This window comes from Micrasema longulum, unplaced genomic scaffold (genome assembly GCF_059751315.1).
Source record: "Micrasema longulum isolate JH-2025_06_02 unplaced genomic scaffold, ASM5975131v1 h1tg000054l, whole genome shotgun sequence".
Lineage (NCBI taxonomy): Eukaryota > Metazoa > Arthropoda > Insecta > Trichoptera > Brachycentridae > Micrasema > Micrasema longulum.
This window is the reverse complement of record NW_028277261.1, coordinates 225836-252444: the sequence shown is the minus strand read 5'-3', so window position 1 is coordinate 252444 and position 26609 is coordinate 225836. Positions and strand designations below refer to the sequence as shown.

The following is a 26609-nucleotide window of genomic DNA, read 5'->3' as shown; positions in this document are numbered from 1 at the left end:
TCTTTTAAAAAAGAAAAACCACTCAACAGTCGAGTTTTTTTTTATTTATTTAAATCTTAAAGTAGGGCACACATATCATACATATTGTTATGTGTGTTCTAATAATAACATTGCAAATATATTTAATTTATAAATTGTTTATCACATATGTCTTGACCATTATTTTAAATTTGGATATGTTTTTTTCTTCAAAAATATTTTTTTCCATTTCGTAATACTTTTTAATTGCTTTAAATAAAATTGAATTTTGTGACTTTGCCTTTTTCCTAAATGGAAGTCTAATTTTGTTCTTTTCTCTAGTATTGTGATCGTGTTCATGCTGGTTCCGATCAATTTTTTTCCAAAATTCTGTTTTTTTATTAGAGTTTATAATTTTATGAACAAATATCATTGTATTGTAAAATATTCTTTGTTTATATGTTAATAATTTCATTTCATTTACCATCGACTTTACTTTACTTTAGTTTTCACGAAACAAACAGTTCAATCATCCATAAAAAAAATGACGAGCGTAGAAAATAAACAGAAAAAGATTCACATCAGCCAATTGGAACCTTCTCCAGTGACGACACTTGGCGTGCTGACTTAAAAAAAGTAGCTCCATGCGATCTTTTATTGAAATGTTTGACAACAGAATGAAATAAGAAAAATGTTGAATGGACTGCATAAGTCTGTTAATATATAAGTAAATAAAATATTACCTATACATGTTGTCCCCTTTGAGTTCGTCCGCGCTGAAGAACGCAGCCAGACAGTCGTGGAGTGACACGGCGGGTCCGTAGAGCCACGAGCGAAGCCACGACAGTAGCCACCACATCTAACAAAAAATTGCTAACATTCAGGACATAGCATATTTATTTTTTAATATCTTAGTTTTACCGACAATAACTACCATATCGTACATACAAGAGGTTTTTCTAGAGCAATTTTAGTGTTTTTCTAGAGCATCTCAAAGATCAGGATTTTCAAGTAGGTGGTTGGTAATTTTACAGTCTATAAACTAGAGATGGCCGTTTCGGTTATTTAGTACTACACACGTGCGTTTCCAGAAACTATCTAGCAGCCAGCGGGCCACATGGCGACGGTATCTACGTACTGTCTACAAAAGCTTCTCTTCGGACATCTATCTCCCTTTGTTAACCATGGAGTTGAAACAGTGTTTGATTTATTTAGTTTTTTATTGCTTACTTCTTGGCATGAACACTTGACCAATTTACTACTATACTCTATTTTTTATAAATTTATTGATATTGTTTTAACTTTGCTGCAATTCCTCTCGTCCATGCGCTTTGTAGCTGCACGATGATTGGTTATCTAGCTTTCATATATCAACTTTAAAATACCTAAATTTTGTAAATGGGGTCTAGAATTCCAATCGTCTATGCGCTTAGTAGCTGCAAGACGTGTTGTAATCTTACTCTTTTTTATTATTCATATTATTATCATTTTTTAATACACTAAATTTATTTGTCAATTTTCAAAATGTGTAAATGGGGGCTAAATTTCTAACTGTCTATGCGCTCTGTAGCTGCAAGACGTCCTGTAATCTAGCTCTTATCTGTTATAATTTTTGATTGATCTTAATTGAAAACGAAGAACTAGAATCCCAACCGTCCATGCGCTCTGTAGCTGCAAGACGTACTGGGATATTTATTAATTGTACAGCGCCCTTGAGGTGATTTTCACAAAAATGGCGCTATATAAATTATCCAACTATATATAGATATATTTAAAAGAAGTAGCAGTAACCGATTACTATGGTAACAAAAATAACAGTTACAGTAGTAACAAAACTAACAGTTTAGAGTAATGTGAGCAACAACTCTCGTACACTGCTGAAACAGTTTCACAAAAATAAATTAAACCGTTTCTGAGGCTACTACTGCCGCCAGGGTAACTGACCACGACTCCTCGAGCGTGATCCTGAAACAGAAGTGTGATCCTAGGGGGGAAGTCGACGGTTTTGCCCACATCACTCTAAACTATTCTCTAAACAGTTTTGCAAAATACTTTAATTTTGTGAATTAATAATATCTAGACTATTTTTTTTATTACAGTAACTGTTGCATTTTTTTAACCTTTTCTGATATTTAGGATACTTTTAACTTCAATGTAAAGTACAAGAAATATAAAAAGTATTTTTTTATTTTAAAAATCTGATCAAACTTAGTCAATTTAATACGCAGGTTGAAAGTTACAGATTTGGAAGAAATAGTATTGTATCTTATTCTTGGTGGTGGAGGTCAGTGCTATGCAAGCTCCTGACATCACTGCGACCTGTGAAGATCTTTTGTGGTAGGTCCCCGTGAATAGTTCTCGCCCTCCGAGCCCGGGTCTATAAAGAGCCTGGCTACTGTGTGGAAGGCGAAAATGTACATTTTGCTCAATCTCCCCCTCCAAGCCCAGATCTGTAAAGTATCGGGCTATTGGGTAGGGGGCGAGCTCTTTAACATCCTCAGATTTAACCAGTGGTCCACCGAGGATGTGGCTTCTTTCATGATGTAAAGCATCATTAACACAGAATGTGTATGGGTGTTTTCTCATCTGCACTGCAGAACCTACATCTAGAAGTTCCGGAAAGGTTCGTTCTAGCGCGGTGTTTGTTCAATCTGCAGTGCCCTGGGCGAGCTCTAGTGATAACCCTCACTTGATGAGGCTTAGCTTTATTAGGTCAAAAGCAAAACATTCGGAGTACCCTTTTATCAGTTCCTTGGCACGGTGCTGACCGAGTACTTTTGCCAGAGCATTACACTCTGCTTCCTGGTCTATGACCAAAGCTCATCACTAGTATTCATTTTATAAATTGACTCGCCTACAGTCTGTATTGAATGCAGCAGCGAGACTTATTTTTGGAATCTCTAAGTTCAGTCATATCGCTCAACTACTTCGGGAATTGCACTGGCTACGTTTTCCACAGAAGGTGGAGTACAAACTGTTGGCTAATGTATAAGTCACTGCACAACTCTGCTCCAGAATATCTAAGGGAACTCTGCATTCCAGATGAACTAGCTGACAGACGTCTTACGCTTAGATCAGCTACATCTACGTCGAAAGGAAAAGTTATTATACCTCTACGCAAACAGCGCACTAAATTTAGCAAACGCGCACTTGCCGTCGCAGGCCCTGCGGCGTGGAATGCTCTCCCAGCAGAGGTCCGAAACTGTGAGAGTGAAGTGATGTTTCGGAAGAAACTTAAAACCCACTTGTTCTCTAAATCATTTGTATAAATTCTTAGCATGCGGTGACAAAGTACATTATTTTTCTTAAATTAAATATATATCTGTATATAATCACTTTGTAAAGCGCCCTTGAGGTATTCTATTACGAAAATGGCGCTGTATAAGTTATCCATAATAATAATTATACATATGATACATAGTATTGTATCATTAGACACTTAAATTTATCAATGTACGCACCCATCCCTCCTGCCAGGCCGCGACCGAGTAGACGGCGTCGCTGCACGCGGCCGCGGCCGGCGAGGGCCCGGCGGAGTGCAGCACGACCATGTGGTCGCGGGAGGGGATGGGCAGCGACAGGTCCTGGAAGGTCTCCACGCGCGTGGATATCTGCGGGACAACAATTAGTCGTAATGGTTCGGGTGAAACTGTACAAAATTCCTTCATATAAATTAATCATTTGGCGTAGTCGACTAATGTTTTGAGTATGTCAAAATGTTTGCGGGCCGGCTGGCTCCCTCTCTAGGGAGTTAAAAAAGATCTAAATTTGTTGCAACAGAGAGGGAAAACATTTTTGAGAAGGGAATATGGAAATCTAGGCATTTACAGAGCTTTTGACCTGTCATTGACAGAAAACCAGTTAAAAGTGGCCACTTAAACCAGCCAATGACAGGTAATAAGCCCTGTAAATTCTTAGACTTACATATTCCCTTCTCAAAAACGTTTTCCCTCTCTGTTGAAATAAATTTTAATATTTTGTAATTTATTTTTTCATTTGATTTAAAAACAGCATGTTAAAATTATTTTACGTGTAAATAAAAAAAAAAAACGTAAATAGAATTTTGAATTTGCATGAAATAACATACAATAATTTTTCCCCATGAAATTTAATTTATATGGTATCACTTTTTTTTCTATGGCATCACTAAAAACAACTGTCATATAGATCGCGGAAAAATTGTTTCCACTTTTATGACAACTTTTTAAACCATATTTTTAATAACTTTAAATATTTCTATCGTTATGTTTTAAACATCGCAATTATTAATTGATATTAAGTGTTTGTCAGCTGCTTGTCATGATTTGTACAAGCCAAAATGAAGTTTTTGTTCAAATGAAAACTAAAGGAGGACACTTAAACAAACAGGTCAATTACACTGCACCTGCTTTGAATTTAGGTTAAGACAATAATTTATCCTTTATTAGTAGTTTCCTTTTTTTATTCTTCATTCGCGTGGCACACGCGGTGGCGCGCGGGCCGCGGGATCATTATTACGACATAATTTTGTTTTTTTTGACACATCAAATGAATTCCGAAAAAAAATTAACGTAAAACTGGGGTGATGAAAAACGTAAAAAATGTTGATTGGGGGGAATATTTGTATGAGAATGTATAAATAAAAATGGGTCCTGAACATTTCTGTATAAAAAGCGGGAAAACGTAAAATCGACTAACGTAAAAACGAGGTTTTACTGTATTTCTAAACAGGGTACGGTGTACAACAACTTGTGAGATGAAAGAAGTGAATAAATCAACTCACCCGGTTGCAGGTCAGGCACTGTACGGAGCTGAGCAGGCGGCCGTCGAACACGTCGGAGATGACGCTGCGGTAGCGCTGGGAGGCCATCTTGTCCCCCTCCCCCCCCGCCGGGCCCAGCCGGTCGCCGATGTCCGCCTCCGCTCTGGACATCGGACAACACGTACATTAGGATATATATATATATATATGTATCTCGACCAGACACTATCGTGTTGTCGGTTGACTCACTAAAAATTCAATTCTTAAGTAATAAATTTAAATAAAAACCGGAAGAATACGATGGATAACAAAAAATTAAAAATAAGCGCTGATATTAGAAACCAATTTTTTTGACAATGTTACTACTACTACTACTACTACCATCACGCCATTTCCCCGTAGGGGTAGGCAGAGAGAATGGACCGCCACACACGTCTATCCTGGCATACACTCCTAGCCTCTTCCACATTCATACATCTTGTCATACATGCCCTTCGGTTCTGTCTGCTTTTGACATGACCAGACTTAAGATTTTGGTTTATCTGATCATGCCACGTCTTCCTTGGTCGTCCTCGTCTAACGTTGCCGTTCATTTTTGCCATATAAACTTGTTTTACCATTCTCTCGTCGTCCATTCGTTCTACGTGACCAAACCATCTCAGAGACCCTTTCTTAATCTTATCAATTATACTTGTCTCAGATTTACACTCTCGCCTGATTTCATCATTCGTAACCCTGTCATACATTGATTTCCCACACATTCGTCTAAGAGATCGCATTTCAACCGCGTTCACTCGGCTTTCATCCTTCCTCTGCCAGTTCCATGTTTCACTTCCATACATAAGTGTTGGGACTAAAACTCCGTTGTGCACTGCCAGTTTAGCTTTTTTTTTTTTTTTTGACAATGTAATGAGAAAATAATTAAAGTATTTGCTATTCGTTAAAAAACGAAGCTACAGTAGAACTCCAATTATCTGAACCGAATTGCTTTCAGAATAGGGAAATATCACTTTTTTTTTTTTACATTTTCAAAGTAATAAAAGGCTATGAAATACTGTCCAGTAAAAAAAAAATTTAGATTTAATTATTAGAAGCATGAAAAATATTTTCAAATTTCAAATTTTGAATTCTTTATTTACTGACGGACTTATGCAGTCCATTCTAACAATGGTAAATACAATTTCTTATAATAAATACAGGTACTAATCAAAGAAAATACAACTAAATAAAATTAAAACAATTTTCCAATTTTCATAATTCTTTTACCACGACTATGATGGGAAGATAAAGACGTCATACCTTCACCTCGACGGTATAGTTGAAGATAAATTCCCTCTAGCGATTATAAAGATATGCTACCGACTCCCCACCTTCAAGTTTTGGGTAGGTACATCAATATGAATCGAGGGGAAGCGTACGTCACGGGACACATATCCACGCTCTAAAACGACATAGCTTCAGTATGACGTCATAGTTGAAGATAAAAGTCTCCCGACCGACTAAAGGTACACTACCGATACCCCCACCATCAAGTTTTGATGTAAGTACAACATTTTATACCGACGGGTCTAGAAACCCCTCGATACGTTTATCTACGCATTAAAAGTGTCAAAAATTGAACACTGCAGATTGAACAAACACCGCGCTAGAATGAACATTTCCGAAACTTCTAGATGTAGGTTCTGCAGTGCAGATGAGGAAACACCTAAACACATTATATGCGAGTGTGATGCTTTGCACCATACAAGGAGCCTCATGCTCGGGGGATGCTGAGGATGTTAAAGAGCTCACCCCATACCTAATAGCCTGATACTTTACGGATCTGGATTTGGAGGGAGGGATCTAGCAAAATGTAAACTCTCGCCGTCCACACAGTAGCCAACTCTTGTGCATCCTCCCAAGTCATGTTCGTGTCCCGTAGTTCTGACACAAACTGCCGATGAACAGTCAGCATTGGACGTCCAGGACGCCGAGAACCCGATGCCTTGTAAAGTAGACAAGCATGGTTAAGGCTCTTGGTAGGCATCTGCAGTTTATGGCCAAGCCAACCGTATCGCCTCCGCTTGATGACAGTTGTCACTGGAGTTTTCTGCGTCCGTTTTCTTATGACTTCATTCCTCACAAAGTCAAAGTAAAACCACCGCACACCCGAAATCCTTACATACAAATTTTAATACTTTATCTCTAATTGTCCTTATGAAATGCACTGAACAGTTTTGGAGCTGTGAAAAATGAGTGTGATGAGAGTGACTTTGATACTAGGATCCCAGAGCAGAGTTAGGGTGGCACCTACTTCCTCGGGTAGGTGTCCTCGCCGCTGAGCTCGGCGCTGTCGCTGACGCCCGAGTCGCACGTCTCGTACGACTCCTCCTCCTCCTCTTCCGTCTCCCCGTCCAGCGACGACTGCTGCGTGGGCGCCTCATCTGCAAGCGGAGATACCAGCTAATCGCTCGACACATCAAAGTTAGAAGGCCCCGGTAACATTGAAAATACAAGGGAGCAAAATAGAAAGCTTTGAAAATGATTTTATTTCAATTATCGTTTTTCATTTCACACATACACAGTCTGTTGTTTAGTGAACTGTTTATTTTATTTCATTATTCTTGTAAAGATACATATTACAAAAAATAATAATAACATATCCCTAACTCTACGAGGCCAAGAGCCCTGTGTTGAGTTGAGACACAACAAAATAGAAAGTGGAAGCATTCGTATTATTAAAGAATACTACAAATAAATAATATTACACAAACAAAAATTTCAATAAGCATCTGGATAACAAGTAAAATCTCGTTTTTACGTTTGTTCAGGACCCATTTTTCTTCATACATTCTCATACAAATATTCCCACCAATAAACGTTTTTCATCACCTCTGTTTAACATTTAAAATTTTTCGGAATTCATTTGATGCGTCAGAAAAGCCAAAATTACGTCGTAATAATGGTGCCGCGGTCCGCGCGCCACCACGTGTGCACGCGAACGAAGAATAAAAACAGGTAAATAACTAATAAAGCATAAATTATTGTCTTAACCTACATTCACAGCAGGTGCAGGTAATATATATTTTTGTTTAAGTGTCTTCCTTTTTGGTTAGTTAGAAAAAATACAAAATATAAACATAGTTTTAGTGAAATGCTTTTTTTTTTTTTTTGTTCGCACCCCAACAGGCCAGGAGGCCCAATTACAGTGGTGAATTACAGCACAGAACACCCAGGCTTGAGAAAAATCACATTTTAACATTTGTGTTCTCACCGGGAATCGAACCCGGAACCTTCCGTGCGTTAGTCAAGCGTCTTGACCACTACACCACGGAGGCCGCCAGAGATGAAGAACATTTAAAAAATGGAAAGATAGAAGTCTAGGCCTAACACTAACCTAAGTCTAGGTTATGACCTGTTATTGGCTGGTTTAAGTGGCCACTTTATAAACAGTGTACCATTCACCATTATGCCCATATTTGAACATCTTTATCCCTTCGATTCTTTTACCTGTTGATGTCTGTGAAGTTAAAGAGCTGAAACCTTTATTTATGCGGGTGAGATTCATGCTATTGAATTATTTCACCTACATACTAGGCAACGCCTGCAATTTTTTTTTTAAATTTTCTATACTTTTTCTTCACGGAGGCCGCCATCATTGAAAATAGTTGAAAAAATACTAACGATCCCCAATTATTACGATTTTTACAACTTTTCTGCAAGTATATGTACACTATAGTGTAGCAAATTGATTTAATTCTTATGTAATTCCTATTTTTTCCATACATCTTTCATTTCCTCACTTTAGCGTGTTCAGTTCATTTATACAATTCATAGAATTAAATATTACAATATAAGAACAGTTAAAAACATTGAAAAAGAAGAAAAGAAGCATCGAAAAACATAAGGGACATCGAGACAAGATCTGAACTATTTATATTTATATTTATAAAAAAGTTCAGCTCTTGTCTCGAGTGAACAATCCGACGAAGACGGGTCATTGGAGAATTAGGGCTATAGTTTGTTCTATGCTGATCGAAGAACGATACTTCATTGTTTCTCAGTCGGAATATAGAATTTAAGAATAAAGAATTGGATGAAACAGGCTGCCTACGAGTAGCCAGGGTCGTGTCGGTTACCTTTGGACTCCTGAGGAAGAGAGCAGTAACTGGCCGAGCGCCGGTGACCAGGAAGGAGGCTGGATACTCCGCTGCTGCACTCGGATTGAGAGTGGACCCTGAAATATATAATACAATTTCAACACGTTCTTGGACACTTTTTTCTTTTAAGATCTTTTAGTGAAAAAAAATATTTTATTGCAAATTATTAGTGGCATAAAAAATACTTTTAAATTTGTAATTTTGAATTCCCACAAAAGCGGTCATTCCATTGGCCACGCCCCTAATACGTCTCGATTCATATTTGTTCCTGCCATTGAAATTTGTGTAGAACAATATTACGAATTTTGACGTCACAACAACCAAGGCCAAACACGTCGCGTTTTTCTACTAACATATTTTTATAGAATTTCTTTTTTACATTTATGTATGAAAACATTTCTCTACAATATCCATATCAATTTTGAAAATACAATAAATTATCCTAAATCCATTTCATATATTTTTATCGGTATTCGTAGTATGTGATATTTATCTATTGGTCAGTGGTGAATGGTGATTTTATTTACAGGTAAGCTATAAAAAAATATCATATACTTGTACCCACATAGGAGGTACATAATATAATGTAAGTAATATATACTATAAATTGATATTTTTCTGTGGTTCTGTGTGATACAACAACTCTCATCCATGAAATCAACTCAAACGATGTAACTTCGTGATATATTATATTATATAGATATATTATCTATTACTTTAATATATAATTCATTAAAAAATAAATAAAAAATATTACTATGAATTCAGTCGATATTAGGTATTCCATTGAAATGTCAACTGGCCGCATTGTTCTAGTAATTAATAGTGCTAAAAATGGCCGCGTGGAGCGCTATATGTCCTACAATATGACACGTGAAAGTAATTATGGTCTTATGTCAAAAGTACCATCTCAAAGAAAAATAGTCCTTAAGAAACAATGTTTGAAATACTGTTTTCCAAATTAAGAATCTTCAAATAATTTGTGTAATCTGCAAGTTTAATCTAGGAGAAAAAACCCGCACTGGGGTTAATACATTCAAAATATAGTATACTTATTTGTATGAAAAAATAAGCTGGAATAATCGGCTAGTTTCTTGGCTCACCGCAGGCGCTGGGCGCGCTTTATTAAAATGTATATTTATATTAGGATAAAAATACAAACGGTGGAAATGATTTAAAAGAAATGTTAATTATTTATTTGTTTTGTAAGTTACAATAAAACATTATTATGGTCAGTCAAATATAATGGTAAGCTGCGCATAATCGCTTCTATACACAGTTCGCCCCTGGTATTGGTTCCAGGCAGAGGGGCCGATCTCCGAATCTCGTTTTTTTTGAAGAGACAAATTTTCCTCTGCTGTCAAATGCTGGCCCGAGGTAGATTTTCTTTATCGTATTTTCTCTACTGCGGGAGTCCGGTGGGTATCTTGGAGCAATGATTGCACAATGTTCAACATTCATCTCTCAGAATTTTAGCTGTCATTTATTTATTTATTTATTAACGGACATTGTCCATGTATACAATTTATAAGGTTTAAATATTACAATAAAAGAATAGTTTAAAACATTTTTAAAAAAAGAAAGAAGCATTGACAAACATAAGGGACATCGAGACAAGATCTGGACTATTTATTTAGTGCTCGTTAAAATCGTTGTAAACTTAAACCAAAAAAGTCCAGATCTTGTCTTGAGTTAACAATACGACAAAGGCGGGTCATTGGAGAATTTAGGCCATAGTTTGTTCTATGCTGATCGATGAACAGTACTTCATTGTTTCTCAATCTACGAGTCGGAATATTGAATTTTACTTGTCCCAGTAATGATGGAACATCGATTATACCATTTAGTATGTCGAACATATATATGGAGTCAATATTAGTTCTACGTTTTTGTAGACTAGAAATATTTAACATTGACTCTATTTCAGCATAAGAATAATTATCTCTCTCTAGCCCAAGCATCCACGCTATTTTTCGAAGCAAGCGATGTTGGACTGATTCAATGTGATTTATGCGATTGACATAGAATGGAGACCAGACCACGGAGGCATATTCAAGAAGAGGGCGAACAGTTGAGCAATAAAGAGTTTTGATTGTACGGACATTAGTAAAATCAGAGGATATTCTGTTAATGAAGCCAAGTAATTTCAGTGATTTATTTACTGTATTATCTATATGCTCGTTGTATGTCAGTTTATAGTCCAAAACAACTCCTAAATCTCTGATGGACTTGACTACATCAATTTTGGAGTTTTCTAATAGGTAGGAAATTGGTTGTTTTGTTCTATGAAATGACATTATTTTGCATTTTTTAATATTTAGTTCTAATTTATTGACTTTACACCATCGGTTAAAAGAGTTAATGTCTGATTGAAGATTGCAGTCTTGTAAAGTTTAATTACCTGAAATACCCTTTATTGGAGGAAATGTTGTCGTGCGTTCTGGCGGGAGATTGTGGTCCCCTGTACAATCTCCTGTTGGGTTCGCAAGCGTCGCCGCTGTGTTTTCCTTAAAAAAAAACACATCTACATTATATTGTTAATAAGTTGAATGTTTGTACACGTTATATCTCTGATCTTTGCAAATTCCACCACATAACCGAATATCGCACGCAGCTACCCCGGCTCAGCATCGGGCATAGAAGAAACATTCACATTCTATCACTTCTTCACAATATTTTATATAATCCCACTTTGCCTGTTTATCTGAGAGTTCTTCCAACCTCGTCACAACACGGACTATCTCTTCGTTCTAGTGACGAGAGAACCCTTTTAATACCCTCTCATTAAGTCAAGATTGAAATGTCACTATCGAAGTATTTAAATCGTTCCTTTATCCTTCTTCTTTCCTTTCCATCCCCTCTCCACTCTTCATAGTAATGTTATTTTTTTAAATATTCATAGTATAGTGTTAATTTTTTATGTATTTTTATTGTTAAAAAATTACAACAGGGATGGAGAATACCTTAAATAAGGGAATGGCGGCCTCTGTGGTGTAGTGGTCAAGACGCTTGACTCACAGACGGAAGGTTCCGGGTTCGATTCCCGGTGAGAACACAAAAATTAAATGTGATTTTTCTCAAGCCTGGGTGTTCTGTGATGTAATTCACAACTGTAATTGGGCCTCCTGGCCTGTTGTGGTGCAAAAATAAAAAAAAAAATTTAAAAAATGGAAGTCAAGGCATTTACAGGGCTTATGACCTGTCAGTGGCCACTTTACACACTGTGTAACATTCACCATTTTGCCTTTGTTTGAACATCCATATTTCTTCAATTCTTCCATCTGTTGATTTTAGTGAAGTTAAAGAACTGAAACCTTTATTGTTGCGAAGAGATTCATCTGACTGAATTATTTCACATACTAGGCAACGCCTGAAAACCATTTTTCAATTTTTAAACTTCTTCTTGGACCAGTTGGTTTCATTACAATATTTGAGTTTGTCCAAATGTTCATAGACAAAAGACTGGATTTCACCCCCTCGGGGGTCATTAAGATTAACAAATTACAACAGGGATGGAGAATACCTTAAATAAGGGAATATGGAAGTCAAGGTATTTACAGGGCTTATGACCTGTCGTTGGCTGGTTTAAGTGGCCACTTTACACACTGTGTAACATTCACCATTTTGCCTATGTTTGAACATCCATATTTCTTTAATTTTTCCATCTGTTGATTTTTATTGTGTTAATCTTTGTTTTTAAATTTTGTATAAAATCATGAGATTCAACATGTCCATGTACTTGTAATTTTCTCAAACTGAACAGTTTGGGTAGGTAGGAAGAAATTGCCTTAAGGCAATATGCCCGCCCTTATATGTATATAAAGTGTTAAATAAAATAAAATAAATTGGGTGTTATTAAGGGGACCAGAAAGGTCTATGGAATGAACTTAAATTCTGTAAAGAATAAAGACCAAGAAATCAAACACTAAGAAAAATTCTAGTTATTTGTGGTTAAAAATGTATTAAAAAAATATTTCTCACATGCAGACATTGGTTAAGTTTATGTAATACATTTATGTAATACAATTATGTAATACTTCAATTTTAAAAAAAATCAAGCTGATACTTTAGCCGTTCTTGATTCATCGCGGCAAAACTAGCGAAAAATGATGTTTTAAGAAAAACTGACCTGAACTCAATTTTTCAAATATCGAAGTTTATTTTGCGCCAAAATGTTATTAAAAGATAGCATTAACCAATGATTCGATAAACCTTTTTCGGAATTTCAATGAGCTGAATGATACGGAATAATACGAGAACAAGGGAACCGTGATACAGCGTAGAGGATGAAGATTTACCTGGAGCCTGGCTCTCCCTGGCCGGCTCCTTCAACTCCTCGTGGAGCTGGTCCATGAAGCAGCGCAGGAACTCCTGGGTGTCGTGCTGGTGGTAACCTCGGAACATGGGGTGAACCTAAACACAAATCGGCTTTATTGCAACATCGGCGCACCGAATGCGGGGATCGGTCTAACAGTCCAAGGACAGAGTTGAAAAACCTTCGGAACAAATATTTCTCGTCGACCCTGCCAGGAATCGAATGGAATGCGAATGCTCGACTCGATCTCCACTTGATTTCCTTTCTATGGATTTGAAAAACACTAGTCCAGAATATTGAGTCTATTATGAAATATACAGTTTTTTTATTTTATTTTACTTTTACAGTCCTTAAAATATAGCTTGAATGACAGTTGTCAGCAAAAGTGATGACATAACTTTGTAGTGACGTCTAAGGAGTGATTTATAATTTACATACGAAAAATCATTTGTATCTGGCGTGTTAATTTATTTTTTTAATACAATGCTTGACATATAAATCAACATAATTATATAAAATCAGCTTTAAAACTAAAATAAACTTAATTATTAACGACGTTCTTACAAGCTTACATCATTTTGCAAAAATGTTAGAGATGGGACAAATTGATCAATGTAAATCGATAGAATAAAAAAATAATTAATTTGATGTTGTTCATGAAAAAAGTATAAATGTCTTATTTTTTGGTGAATAAATGTCTTAAACATACTGTAATAGACTTGTTTTTGCATTTTTATATCAATTTTTGGGATACTGAGTTTCATGTTTGATTTTTTATTTGATCAGTGATCAGTAATTTCCCAATTTGATAATCAAGCTATATTTTAAGGACTATAGTACATAACGTTTATTGTACATTGGCGGGCTAATTGCCAAATGGCAATTTGTTCCAACCACCCAATAAAATAAAACTATCATTTTTTTATTCAAGTTATGAAACATATTCGATAGAAAATAAATATAAAAAAGCTAAAGATATATAAGAATATAAATAAATGTATTTGTGTATAAATTATCTTAAATCAATACCATTACTCAATGGGAAAAAGGAAAAAATAGGAAAGAGGAAAGAGGAAAGGAGGAGAGATTAAGAAAGAGAAAAGAGATGTTTCTTCAGACGTGATTTAAACAGAGATACTATAGTAACATCTTTGATGGCGGATGGGAGATGATTCCACAGTCGAATTTAATAAACAATCTATCAAAAAAAAATCCACCTCGTGGTGTTGTGGTCAGCGCATTTGCCCACCATGCGAGAGGTCAGGGGTTAGATTTCCGACATGGTTGACACGAGATATTTATTAGTCACTAGAATATTTCATAGCCCTGGACTGGCACCTGAATCGTAAGACTGATCATCTTACCTTCGTGTAACAAAAATGATCAAGATACGCTGCGATTTGTGTATCAATGCAGTGCCCTATGCACCATTAGGTGCGGAAAGGGAATGATGATGATGATCAAATTTCCTTTAGTGCTATGAACCGATAAAACGCTGTAATCGGCCGATATCCCAAAATCCCAAATATTAGTTGTATAGTCAGATAAAAAGAAAGAAAATCATACAGTTTTGCCATTTCAAAACAGCGTTTTTTCCAAATCACACCATTAAAAACTGAATAAAGTTACTGAAAATGAATATTTTGTTAAGTTTTTAGTTTTTTAGTACTTAATTTAAATTCTTTTTGTAATTTAAATTCGGTTTGGTCACGTAGAACGAATGGACGACGAGAGAATGGTAAAACAAGTATATATGGCAAAAATGAACGGCAACGTTAGACGAGGACGACCAAGGAAGACGTGGCATGATCAGATAAACCAAAATCTTAAGTCTGGTCATGTCAAAAGCAGACAGAACCGAAGGGCATGTATGACAAGATGTATGAATGTGGAAGAGGCTAGGATTGTATGCCAGGATAGACGTGTGTGGCGGTCCATTCTCTCTGCCTACCCTTACGGAGAAATGGCGTGATGGTAGTAGTAGTAGTAGTAGTAATTTAAATTCTTACTGATTTTGGTTCGTGCCACACCAGAGTACTGTTAGTACTGTTACTCTGGTGGGTACTAATTGAATAGTATATAAAGATAGCACAAGGGCTATAATCTCTCTCTATTTCGTTTTTTCTCGGAGTCTTCGGTCGTCACGGGGCGCACTGTGCTTTAAAATAAATTGTATACAGTCCACTATCATCAAGATCTTTTATTTAGTAAAGATCGCCGCCATATTTATTGAATTGGCAACCACCAGCACACATGCACATTTTTCCATATTTGTAAATGCATTTCATCAAAATGTATTTACAAATACATTATTTTGGCTTTTATGACACATCAAATGAATTCCGAAGTTTTTTTAACGTAAAACCAGGGTGATGAAAAATGTAAAAGATGTTAATTGGGGAGAATATTTGTATGAGAATGTATGAAGAAAAATAGGCCCTGAACATTTCTGTGTAAAATCGGGAAAACGTAAAATTGAGGTGGGTAATATTTTAATTCAGACAAATTTTGCTGTATTTTTCTTTGACTCGGGTTAAATAAGGCCTTCAATAATTCTTTTAATAAAAAAATTAACAGTTTAGTTCAAACCCTTTTTTATGAAATCATGTTACACAGCTTTATTTTTAAAAAAGGGAATATTTTGGTTGTAAATATTTCGTTTCTACAGTTAGTTTTTAACAAAATATTAATGCCATCATTGGCCGATACAAATCAAATTATAAAATCCGTAATGAAGGACTTCGTTGTATATAAAATAATAATTTTAAAATGTAATAATCTTACATTGCGTATTCCGTAAAGTATCCCGTCCGGAACTACGTAGCTACGAGCTCTCTTATGCCATATCTCCTTTACTAACTTTTGGAATGATCTGGAAGGAAAAAATAAACAACGTGATTTATTTGCAAAAACATATTATGAAATAAAGACATTACAAGCGCAGTGTTGATTGCATTTTAATACTGGGTAACACTGATAAAAATATATGAAATGGATTTACAAAAATAAATTATATTATTTGCGGAGAAATGTTTTCATATTTAGCTTTAAAAAATAAATTACTTAAAAAACGCGACATGTATGGCCGTTGATAATTGTGCCGTCAAGATTCGTGACGATGTTTTATTTAAATTGAAACGGTCACAAACAAAGCTCAAAATTAACCCAAATTGTGAGGTATTAGAGGCGAGGCCAATGCAATGAACCATTTTGCGGAAATTCAAAATTATTAATTTAAAAATATTTTTTATGTTACTAATTAGTAAAAAAAAAAATTTTTTTTACCCTACGTTTCCTGAAAATGTATGATTAAAATATTCTTATAAAAACGAACTACTTTGAACAACGTCGACACAGAAAATATTACATTTAATAATTATGGAGCAGTACATTTTCATTAAATATTTATGTTTTCTATACCTAATTCTACAGGCCTTGGAATGGCAAAAACCACCCCCGAAGGCAACAAATAAGAGTCTTTATTGGGGGAGCAGTACTTCGCTTACATTATACCGAGGTTTCTATTCTAGCTAGATATTTTTAAAAGCCTCAGTAAGGGCTGCTAGGTTCCGATGACCTCTGTGACGGGTCATTTGGTGGTCTTTGGCTTATTACCAAACAAACGACAAGCATAAAAAAAACATAATCATGAAGATCATTACAAAAGGTTATCACGTATTTTTTCACCGCCAAAATGATGATATATTCACATTGCTCTCCGTACCTGCTGAGTCCCGGTTTCTTGGTGTCGACGAGGTAGTCCACAGAGGCTGCACAGTCGAGGAAGTACTGCGTCAGGGGAGGCGTGTTGCTCAGGGCCTGGATGGCCGAGTTCATGTAGCACGTGTTGCCGATGTTCTGCAGTCCGACGAGGCCTGGAACAGGTGAAAGCACTTAAATACATGAATCTATCTATTGGTTGGGTGTCCATTTTTTTCCAAATTTAACAATGGGCACTTAAAGTAAAACAAAATAGTAAAGGTGGAAAGAAAATTTTCTGCTATACAAGATATTGTGTTTGCTTTTACGTTACATATATTATTTTATTTGATTACAAGCCATTTAAAAGAATCTCCTGAATCTGTCAAACCAAATCATCTAAAGGGTCGAGTGTTTCAAATACCTGGGAGTATGTTAGAGAAAATGGCAGCTTTCAAAAAAGAAATGGGAGTGCGGCTGGGAGTAGCAGACGCCACATTCAACAGTACAGGCTGTCTGGAGATCGGATATTCACTCAGTAAAAACCAAATGCCGCCTATATATGTGGTTTGACTTTGTGCGGAATGAAGTAATAAGAGAATCTCGTATGAGATAACGCAGAATTTTGGTATGCTAAAAGGTAATTTTTAGATACAGACCAATGCCATAAATTATTTATTTCATTTTCGAGGCAATTTGGAGGCATTCAATTGATGGAATAAAGCTGCCAAAGCTGCTCGCGATATTTGTGCACACGTACATGAAAAGATGTTTATTTGTGATCAGTAGGAGAATATGGTGTGTATTTATACGCCAGAGGCGTTTGTTTAATCTCACCTCTCGGCTTTCCATCGTTGCAGTCATCCTCCTCGTCGCTGGAGTCCTGGGAGTCGGATCCCGCCCCTCCCGGCGAGGAGAGCATCCGGAGCTTCTCGCCCGCCTCCTTCACCACGTTGGAATTGGACAGACCTTCCAACTGAAGGGGGGAAAATTGTATCAATATTATTGGAAAATTTCAATAGAAACAAGATGGCATTTGTTCTTGTCCCGCTCGATAGTAATGAAAGATTCAAATTATTAATCAGGGCTCTGATTAAAATGGAAAGTTAACAATTTTCTTAAATTTTATCTAAACAAACCATCATGCCGTTTCCCCGTAGGGGTAGGCAGAGAGGATAGAACATCGTATTACTCTATCTTTGCATACAGACCTCACTTCCTCTACATTCATATGTCTTATCATGCACGCACGCCGATTATTTCTAATTTTGACACGTCCATCTTCAAGTATTTGATGGACTCGATCGTGCCATGTCTGTCTCGGCCTTCCTCGTTTTCAGTTCGCATCGTAGATCCTTTTAGCCGTTCTTTCGTTATCCATTCGCTCTACATGTCCAAATCGACGCAGCACCCCTTTCTTGATTCTGTCGATAATGCGCATCTCAACCTTACACAGTTCACGGATCTCGACATTTGTGCACCTATCATACATCGTTTTGCCACACATTCGCCTGAGGGATCGCATTTCGACAGCATTTAACCTACTTTCATCAAAATTTTTCCAATTCCATACTTCGCTCCCATACATTAAAGTCGGCACTAGAACTGCTGAACCGTGAACTGCTAGTTTGGCCTCCTGAAATAAACATTTGTTTGCCAAAGTAAATTTCAGTGCACCGTTCACCCTGTTCCATATATATGTAGTATTATAAATGTTTGTAAAAGGCAGATTTGCCGTTTATGTTAATAAAATAAAATAAAAAATGTAGCGCTGATTTTCTCAAACTGAACGGTTTGGGTAGGTAGGAAGAAATTATAGATTATGCCCGCCCTTACGCATATGTATGTAAACCTACAATGTGTATATAGTGTTTCTCACCTGATCTTCTTCCTGGACCAGGAGAGCATGAGGGTGAACTTCCTTATCACATCGGTAACACCACACTCTCTTTGTACTCATATTCATGTGGACGCAGTGTAGTGGATTCTCCTGAAAACACAAATACGTAATCAATTATTTATTTATTTATTCGACGGCTTACTCCTTTAACAAAGTATGAAATAATAATAAAAATAAATTATAATGACACAAAATACAAAACACCCGTACACAAGTGAAGAAAACTAAGATACATAAAATCAGCACAAAATAAAGAAATCTTCTTCTTCTTCTTCTGCAGCCTTATTCTCTCCACTGCTGGATGGCGGCCTCTTCCAAACGTCTTTAACTTCACAAACATCAACAGATGAAAGAATTGGAGGAATATAGATGTTCAAATATGGGCAGAATGGTGAATGTTACACAATGTGCAAAGTGGCCACTTAAACCAGCCATTGACAGGTCATAAGCCCTGTAGATGCCTGGACTTCTATATTACCTTCTCTAAAATTTTCTTCATCTCTGTTGTAATATGTTAATATAAACAGCTCCCCGGGGAGTCGAATCCAGTCCTTGTCTACAAAAATTTGGACAAACTCAAAATATTGTTAATAAATAAAGCGTTTAAATTATATACATAATTAACCGATTCTTCCGACTTTTACCATATCCTTTATCAAGTATTTGCTGGATTTGGTCATGTCATGTCTTTCACGGCCTTCCTCTATTTCTGCATCCATCAACATTCGCAGTGTATGTATTTTTAGCCGTTCTTTCGTTGTCTATTCGCTCTACATGTCCAAACCAGCGCAGAACTCTGTTTTACACATGTACAATTGGCGTGTCCCTACATTGTTTCATTTTCCAATAAATGGTTTGCTATGGGAACTGGAACTATATTATTCAAACCCGTAAAAAGGCACAGTTTTATCTGCTGTCTTCGGGCGCCCGGCGCACGGCGTAAACAAATGTAACTATTTTTGAAAAACGCAAAACACAACGATACAGAAAATGTTATTCTAATACTTTGTCTAAAAGACTAACAAAATCGGTTCAGTTTTGAGGTGCGGAAAACGGTAAAGTGAAACGTGGATTTTGTCTATTTTAACAAAAGGTTTGACAACATGCAGTTCTCTTTTTTGCACAGTATCGGAGAGGCATCTGCAAGACAGTGACAGAAAAACAATGTTCGAACACCTATTTATCTAAACCGACTCACAAAAATAATAATGTATACGTACATATCTAATGAGGAACTTCAGCCCTACGGGAAATTGGATACAAAAAATGTTTTCTTACGCGGGGTAAAAATTAGAGCATTAAATTGTACTGCAAAGTTTCTTGAAAATGTACAGAAAAAATAACAAAAAATATTTTGATAAAAACGCACTACTTTAAATGACGTCACTGGTTCATGTGAATCGACCTATGATCTGAGAGCTATGGAAGATTTCCGGTCTGCTTGTCGCTTCTGGACCAATGGGAAGAACTGAATGAGAATAAGCGGAAATGAACCTCTGACGTCAAACGCGGAGTTATTTCAGAAATACAAAACTTTAAAAAATTGTAGCACCGATAATACGATATGTAAAAATTAAAAAAAAAAAATTGACTTAGTTTAACAGTCTATTAACAAATAAAAAATTTGAAAAAAACCACTGAACTTCCTCATTTGGACTAAATACAATAATTGATATAAAACTTTCGACTGTGTTCATTTAATCTATTTAGCAAGAACTCAAATCTAACAATAGCAAAGCATTGCCGGGTTCAGCTCGTATTTGATAAAATGTACAATATTTTTTTTTTTTAAATAAATGCTGCCTACCTCAAAACAAGTATTTACCATACCTAGGGAAGATAGAGACTATCTAATATGTTTGCTCATAATTAAATTTTACTTAATTGTACTGGCCCTCTTTCAATGTTTTGAAAACGGAACATATTAAATTAGTTACTTAATTAAACGCAGATTTTGGGCACTGAACTCGCCAACCGCTCTTTGAAGACCCGGGCTCGGAGGGCGAGGACTGATTTACACGGACCCGTCGCAAGATCGTCAGATCGCGGTGGCGTCGGGAGTTTATACACCGCCGACCCCCTTCCTTCGGAATAAGGAGAAGATAAGTTGCTCGGTCACCTTGAAGTGGCGGGTGCCGTGATCCAGATGCTTCTCGGAGCAGCCGGTGTGCAGGCAGTCTCCCTGCAGGCACACCCACAAGTTGGGCCCGGGACAGTGGCACTCCAAGCATGCGGACCCCTGCAAAGTTAATAAATTTTATTATAATCATCACAAATGAAATATAATGTGGCATTTTTTATGCATAAAATAATTAAGGGGATGAATAAAATAAAAACAATAATAAAATTTAACCAACAATGTCATACATATGACACAAGGGGTAAAAAATAATAATATTCCGACTCGTAGATTGAGAAACAATGAAGTTAAAAAAGTGGTGTTTATACAAGTTTGCTGTGAGAGGTAACGGGGGTTGAAAATGAATTGTTATTTTTTTATTATGGATAAATTATACATCGCCGTTTTCGTAATATAACACCTCAAGAGCGCTTTACAAAGTGTTCATATAAAGAAATAATTTTAATTTAACTTTTTAAATTTATTCTTTAAAAAAAAGAATTTACTTTATCATCACATGGTACGAATTTATTCGAATGATGTAGGGCATAAGTCAATATAGAGGTTTTCCGAAACATCACGTCACTCTGACAGTTTTGCACCTCGGCTGGGAGAACATTCCATGCAGTAGGGCTTACGACCGCAAATGCGCGTTCGCCGAATTTAGTGCGCTATTTGCGTAGAGGTATAATAACTTTTCCTCTCCACGTAGATGTAGCTGATCTAAGAGTAAGACGCCTGTCAGCTAGTTTATCTGGAATGCATAGTTCCCTTTGATATTCCGGAGCAGAGTTGTGCAGTGACTTATACATAAGCCAAAAGAGTTTGTTTGTAAAACGTGGCCAGTTTAATTCTCGAAGTAGTGGAGTGATATGACTGAACTTAGAGATTCTAAAAAAAGGTCTCGCTGCGGCATTTAATACAGACTGTAGGCGAGTTATTTTATTCATTGGTCGACCTGCGTAGATACCATTACAATACTCCACTCTAGACACTACAAACGCATTTATTAATTGACGGGCGGCATCAACTGGCCAATTTCAATTGCACTTGCTTTTAGTCATTAGACAGGAGCGGACAAGAGGAAATGGTGATTCGATGTTTTTTTTGTTTCGTTATTATTTATAGCTTTTTCAATTTTTGTGATTTCTGAATATTTTTGAAAATATGTTTTAAAATTAGACAACATCGTCATTTTAAGTCGTTTTAATGCAGTTTTTTATTTTACAGGTGGTGTTCTATCAATAATTTTTTTTATTACAATTCAATCACAGAACAAAAATACAATTCCGTGAGTTTTGGCGTAAAATAGAACCAGAGTCCTGCACAAGCTCTTCTGACTCAGTGGCCGCTCTCCGGTCAAAATTAGGGAATCGAGTATTAAGGAGATAAGTCTGCTCCATAGTGTAGGGGATAATATTGTTTAAATGGTTGTTTTACACTGCGATATTTCATATTTCGTATTCATAAAGCCTGCGATTGATCGATCACCTTGTTTATTTATTTATTTTATTAGGTAAACAAACAGTATGTACACATATATTGCCAATTTCTTTGTATATTACAGTAAGAAACTCATGCACACACCAAAAAAATTGTTTACACTCAATACAATAATTTTAATTATGTTCAATATAATAAATGTATAAGAAACGAAATGAAAAAAAAATTCATACAATAATAATGTTAAATGTCTGCTTCTCTCAAAATTTCTATAATTTTTGACCTAAATTTACATTCACCGTCAATAATCAGTTCATCGATCAGCATAGAACAAACTATGGCCTAAATTCTCCAATGACCCGCCTTTGTCGTATTGTTAACTCAAGACAGGATCTGGACTTTTTTGGTTTAAGTTTACAACGATTTAAACGAGCACTAAATAAGTAGTCCAGATCTTGTCTCGATGTCCCTTATGTTTGTCAATGCTTCTTTCTTTTTTCTTTAAATGTTTTAAACTACTCTTTTATTGTAATATTTAAACCTTATAAATTGTAAACATGGACAATGTCCGTTAATAAATAAATAAATAAATAAATAAAAAAAAGATAAGATTACCAATGAGGAGAAAAACAGAATCTCAAAACTCATTGTACAAGGGATTGAAGCTGTACAATGAGTAACCTGAAGAAATAAAGGAAATAGAAAAAATTGAAATATTTAAAATTAATTTGAAAAATTGAGAAATTTTTATAAAAAATTGTAATATTATTAAAAGTTTATATTAGTTCTTCAGATGTTATGAACTAACTTAATAAAGCACAAATAAATAGAAAAATAAAAATAATACAAAATAAATAATTGACGTTTATTGCAACAGAGAGGGAAAGTATTTTTGAAAAGAAAAAGTAGGCATTATTTACGAGCCATTTTTTTTTTTATAGTTGGATAATTCATGTAGCGCAATTTTTGTGAAAATCACCTCAAGATCGCTGTACAATAAATAAATATCCCAGAGCGCATTGGGATTCTAGTTCACCGTTTCCGATAGGGAAATATCACATACTACAAACACCAATAAAAATATATGCAATGGATTTGGAATATTGAATTGTATTTTCAAAATCAATACGGATATTGTGGAGAAATGTTTTCGTACATACATTTAAAAAAGAACTTGTAAAAGTATGAAAAAAAGAGTTGAAAAAGTATGTCGCTGGAAAATTGCAACATGTTTGGCCTTGACAGTTGTGACGTCAAGATTCGTGACTATGTTCTAAACAAATTTTAATGGTCAGGAACAAATAAACATGAATCGTGCCTTATTAGATACGTAGCCAATGGAATGGCCGTTTTTGCGGGAATTCAAAATTACAAATTAAATAATATTTTTTATGCGACTAATAATTAGGAAAAAATATCATTTTTTTACTGGACAGTATTTCATAGACCTTTATTGCTTTAAAATGTTTTTTAAAAACCTGATGCTTCCCAATTATGATATATTTCAATTACAAAAGATAGGAGCTAGATTATAGCACATCTTGCAGCTACAGAGCGCACGGACGGTTGAAATTCTAGACCCCATTTACAAAAGTATTTGAATTATATCGAAGCTAGATTACCAATCGTCTTGCAACCAGAAAGCGCATGGAACGCAATAAACGCGTTTGCATTGAAAGGTAAATGGCCACAATACAACGAGAGACACGATAAAGTGATTTTGCAACATGACAATGCTCGTCCCTACGCTGCAAGTGGTCAAGACATACTTGGAAACGTTGAAATAAGAAGTATTACCCCACCCGCCGTATTCTCCAGACGTTGCTCCCTCTGACTACCACTTGTTTCGATCGAAGGCTCGCGGCTTGGCCGACGAGCACTTCCGGTCTTATGAAGAAGTAAAGAATTGGATCGCTTAAAAAACTTACCAGTTTTTTCAAAGCGGGATTCGTATGCTGCCCGAAAGATGGGAGAAAGTAGTGGCCAGCGATTGAGAATACTTTGAATCATGAATGCATATACAGTTTATTACAAGAAGGCCTCGAATTTCGTCCTCGAAGTCCTTAAAATAAAGCTTGATGAAAATGACATTTGTCAGAAAAAGTGACAACATAACTTTGTAGTAACGTCTAAGGAGTTATTTATATTCACACACGAAAAATCATTTGTATCTGGCCTGATAATTTTTTTTTTTAATACAATGCTTGACACATAAATCAACAAAAATATATAAAATCAGCTTTAAATCTAGAAAAAAACTAAAATAAACCTAATTATTAACGACATTCTTACAAGGTTACATCATTTTGCAAAAACGTTAGAGATGAGACAAATTGATAAAATAAAAAAATAAATCATTTGATATTGTTCAAAAAAAGTATAAATGTCTTTTTTTTTGGTGAATAATTGTGTTAAACACACTTTTTGCGTTGTTGTATCAATTTTCGGAAATAGGGTTTCATGATTGCATGAAAAAACTGATAAAATCGATTTTATCAGTGATCGGTAATTTTCCATCACTAATGACATTAGTTTGACAGCCGTCATTCTATTCAAGCTATATTTGAAGGACTATAATAAATAGTCGATAGTTCTACTACCATACTTATTACTAGAGATGGGCCGACTATGACTTTGGCCGACTGGTTGACTAGTCGGTAGCAAAAAGGCCGACTAGTCGACCAAGCCGATCATTGCTTTCGGTGGAGTTCGTGCGGCATCGGCAATGTTCGTGGCATATTAATTCGTTCGTGAAGATATTAATGACAATAAGTTAAGTGCACTCCTACTGTGCGTTACCGGTGATAAATTGCAAGGATGACCCATTGAAGTCGTGGAGCCGTAATAGTTCTAGATACCCCGAAACGTCGCGCCTAGCTAAATAGTACCTTTGTTGTCCAGCTCCGTTTACAGTGAGAGACTTTTCTCCGAAGCTGGAAATATATATGAAACAAAAAGAAATCAAATTCTGCCACAAAGGGCAGAAACTCTAGCTTTTTCACATCACAATTTGCCTTTAATTAAAAAATATAAATAATTTAACAAGAGTAACATGGTCTTAGCACATTTTGTTTGCCATTTTTTGTAAAACGTGACGCAACTGTGTGTAACATACTTTCATTTGTAGGTTAGAAATTAAGTTGAAGTTTTAATTAGTTTTGGTCCCAACACTTATGTATGGAAGTGAAACATGGAACTGGCTGAGGAAGGATGAAAGCCGAGTGAACGCGGTTGAAATGCGATCTCTCTCTCTCTCGAATGTGTGGGAAATCAATGTATGACAGGGTTACGAATGGTAAAATCAGGCAAAAGTGTAAATCTGAGTCAAGTATTATCGATAAGATTAAGAAAGGGTCTCCGAGATGGTTTGGTCACGTAGAACAAATGGACGGCGACAGAAGGGTAAAACAAGTAAATATAGCGAAAATGAACGGTAACGTGAGACGAGGACGACCGAGGAAGACGTGGCATGATCGGACACACAAAAATCTTTAGTCTGGTCATGTCAAAAGCAAACGGAACCGAAGGGCATGTATGACAAGATGTATGAATGTGGAAGAAGCTAGGAATATATGCCAGTATAGACATGTGTGGCGGTCCATTCTCTCTGCCTACCCTTACGGAGAAATGGTGTGATGGTAGTAGAAGTAGAAATTAATAATTTATTAATTTGAATTGAATGAATATTTAATTTAAAATTATTTATGTTACAAAACCGAAACTGTGATTCCAACACAAACAATTGATAGGTTACGTACGTTCTTGATTCAGAGTTGTAAAAGCTCTCGTTTAGAATTTAGTTTTTTGTTAAAATTACACTAGTAATTAATTAAGTTCAATTATTGGATACCGAAGAAAGAGTTCCTGTTCCTAGATTATATTTAAAAATTGTAAAGCTGAATCTATAATCAAAAATATTATTGTTTTACATGATATTCTTAGTGGTCGTCTTGATAGTCCTGTTCTGGTTTCTGAGTTGGCCCTTAATGTACCTGGCTCCCGCACCCGTCACACGAATCTATCTCTTTTCCATGTACCTACAGTTCGCACCGACTATGCGCAGAACTCTCCTCTGATTCGCTTGACGCGTAATTATAATGTATTTTTCAATAACATAGACATATTTAATTGCAATAAACTCACTTTTAAAACCAAAATCAAAAAACTATTATATGAAAAAAATTATGTTTCTTTATAAAAAACAAATATTTCTACATTATAAATTTAAGTTGTTTCTATTCACTCATATCAAACACACACTCACCCTGTCCATAAACCTACCCTCACACCCATAT

At 35.8% G+C, this 26609-nt stretch overlaps 1 protein-coding gene across 1 annotated transcript in view; it reads right to left on the bottom strand.

The window, feature by feature from the left end:
* The window catches only part of Usp20-33 (Ubiquitin specific protease 20/33), a 36989-nt gene that overhangs the window by 9196 nt on the left and 1184 nt on the right, over positions 1 to 26609 (bottom strand). Inside the window, exons 2-13 of the mRNA XM_088229495.1 lie at positions 20872 to 20991; positions 18732 to 18842; positions 17690 to 17828; positions 16878 to 17028; positions 15938 to 16025; positions 13137 to 13251; positions 11240 to 11345; positions 8818 to 8915; positions 6993 to 7122; positions 4721 to 4862; positions 3420 to 3569; positions 702 to 817 (exon numbers count right to left, since the gene is read on the bottom strand). Of these exons, the coding sequence (XP_088085621.1) occupies positions 702 to 817; positions 3420 to 3569; positions 4721 to 4862; positions 6993 to 7122; positions 8818 to 8915; positions 11240 to 11345; positions 13137 to 13251; positions 15938 to 16025; positions 16878 to 17028; positions 17690 to 17828; positions 18732 to 18842; positions 20872 to 20991 (1466 nt within the window). The remainder of the gene's footprint in view (positions 1 to 701; positions 818 to 3419; positions 3570 to 4720; positions 4863 to 6992; positions 7123 to 8817; positions 8916 to 11239; positions 11346 to 13136; positions 13252 to 15937; positions 16026 to 16877; positions 17029 to 17689; positions 17829 to 18731; positions 18843 to 20871; positions 20992 to 26609) is intronic.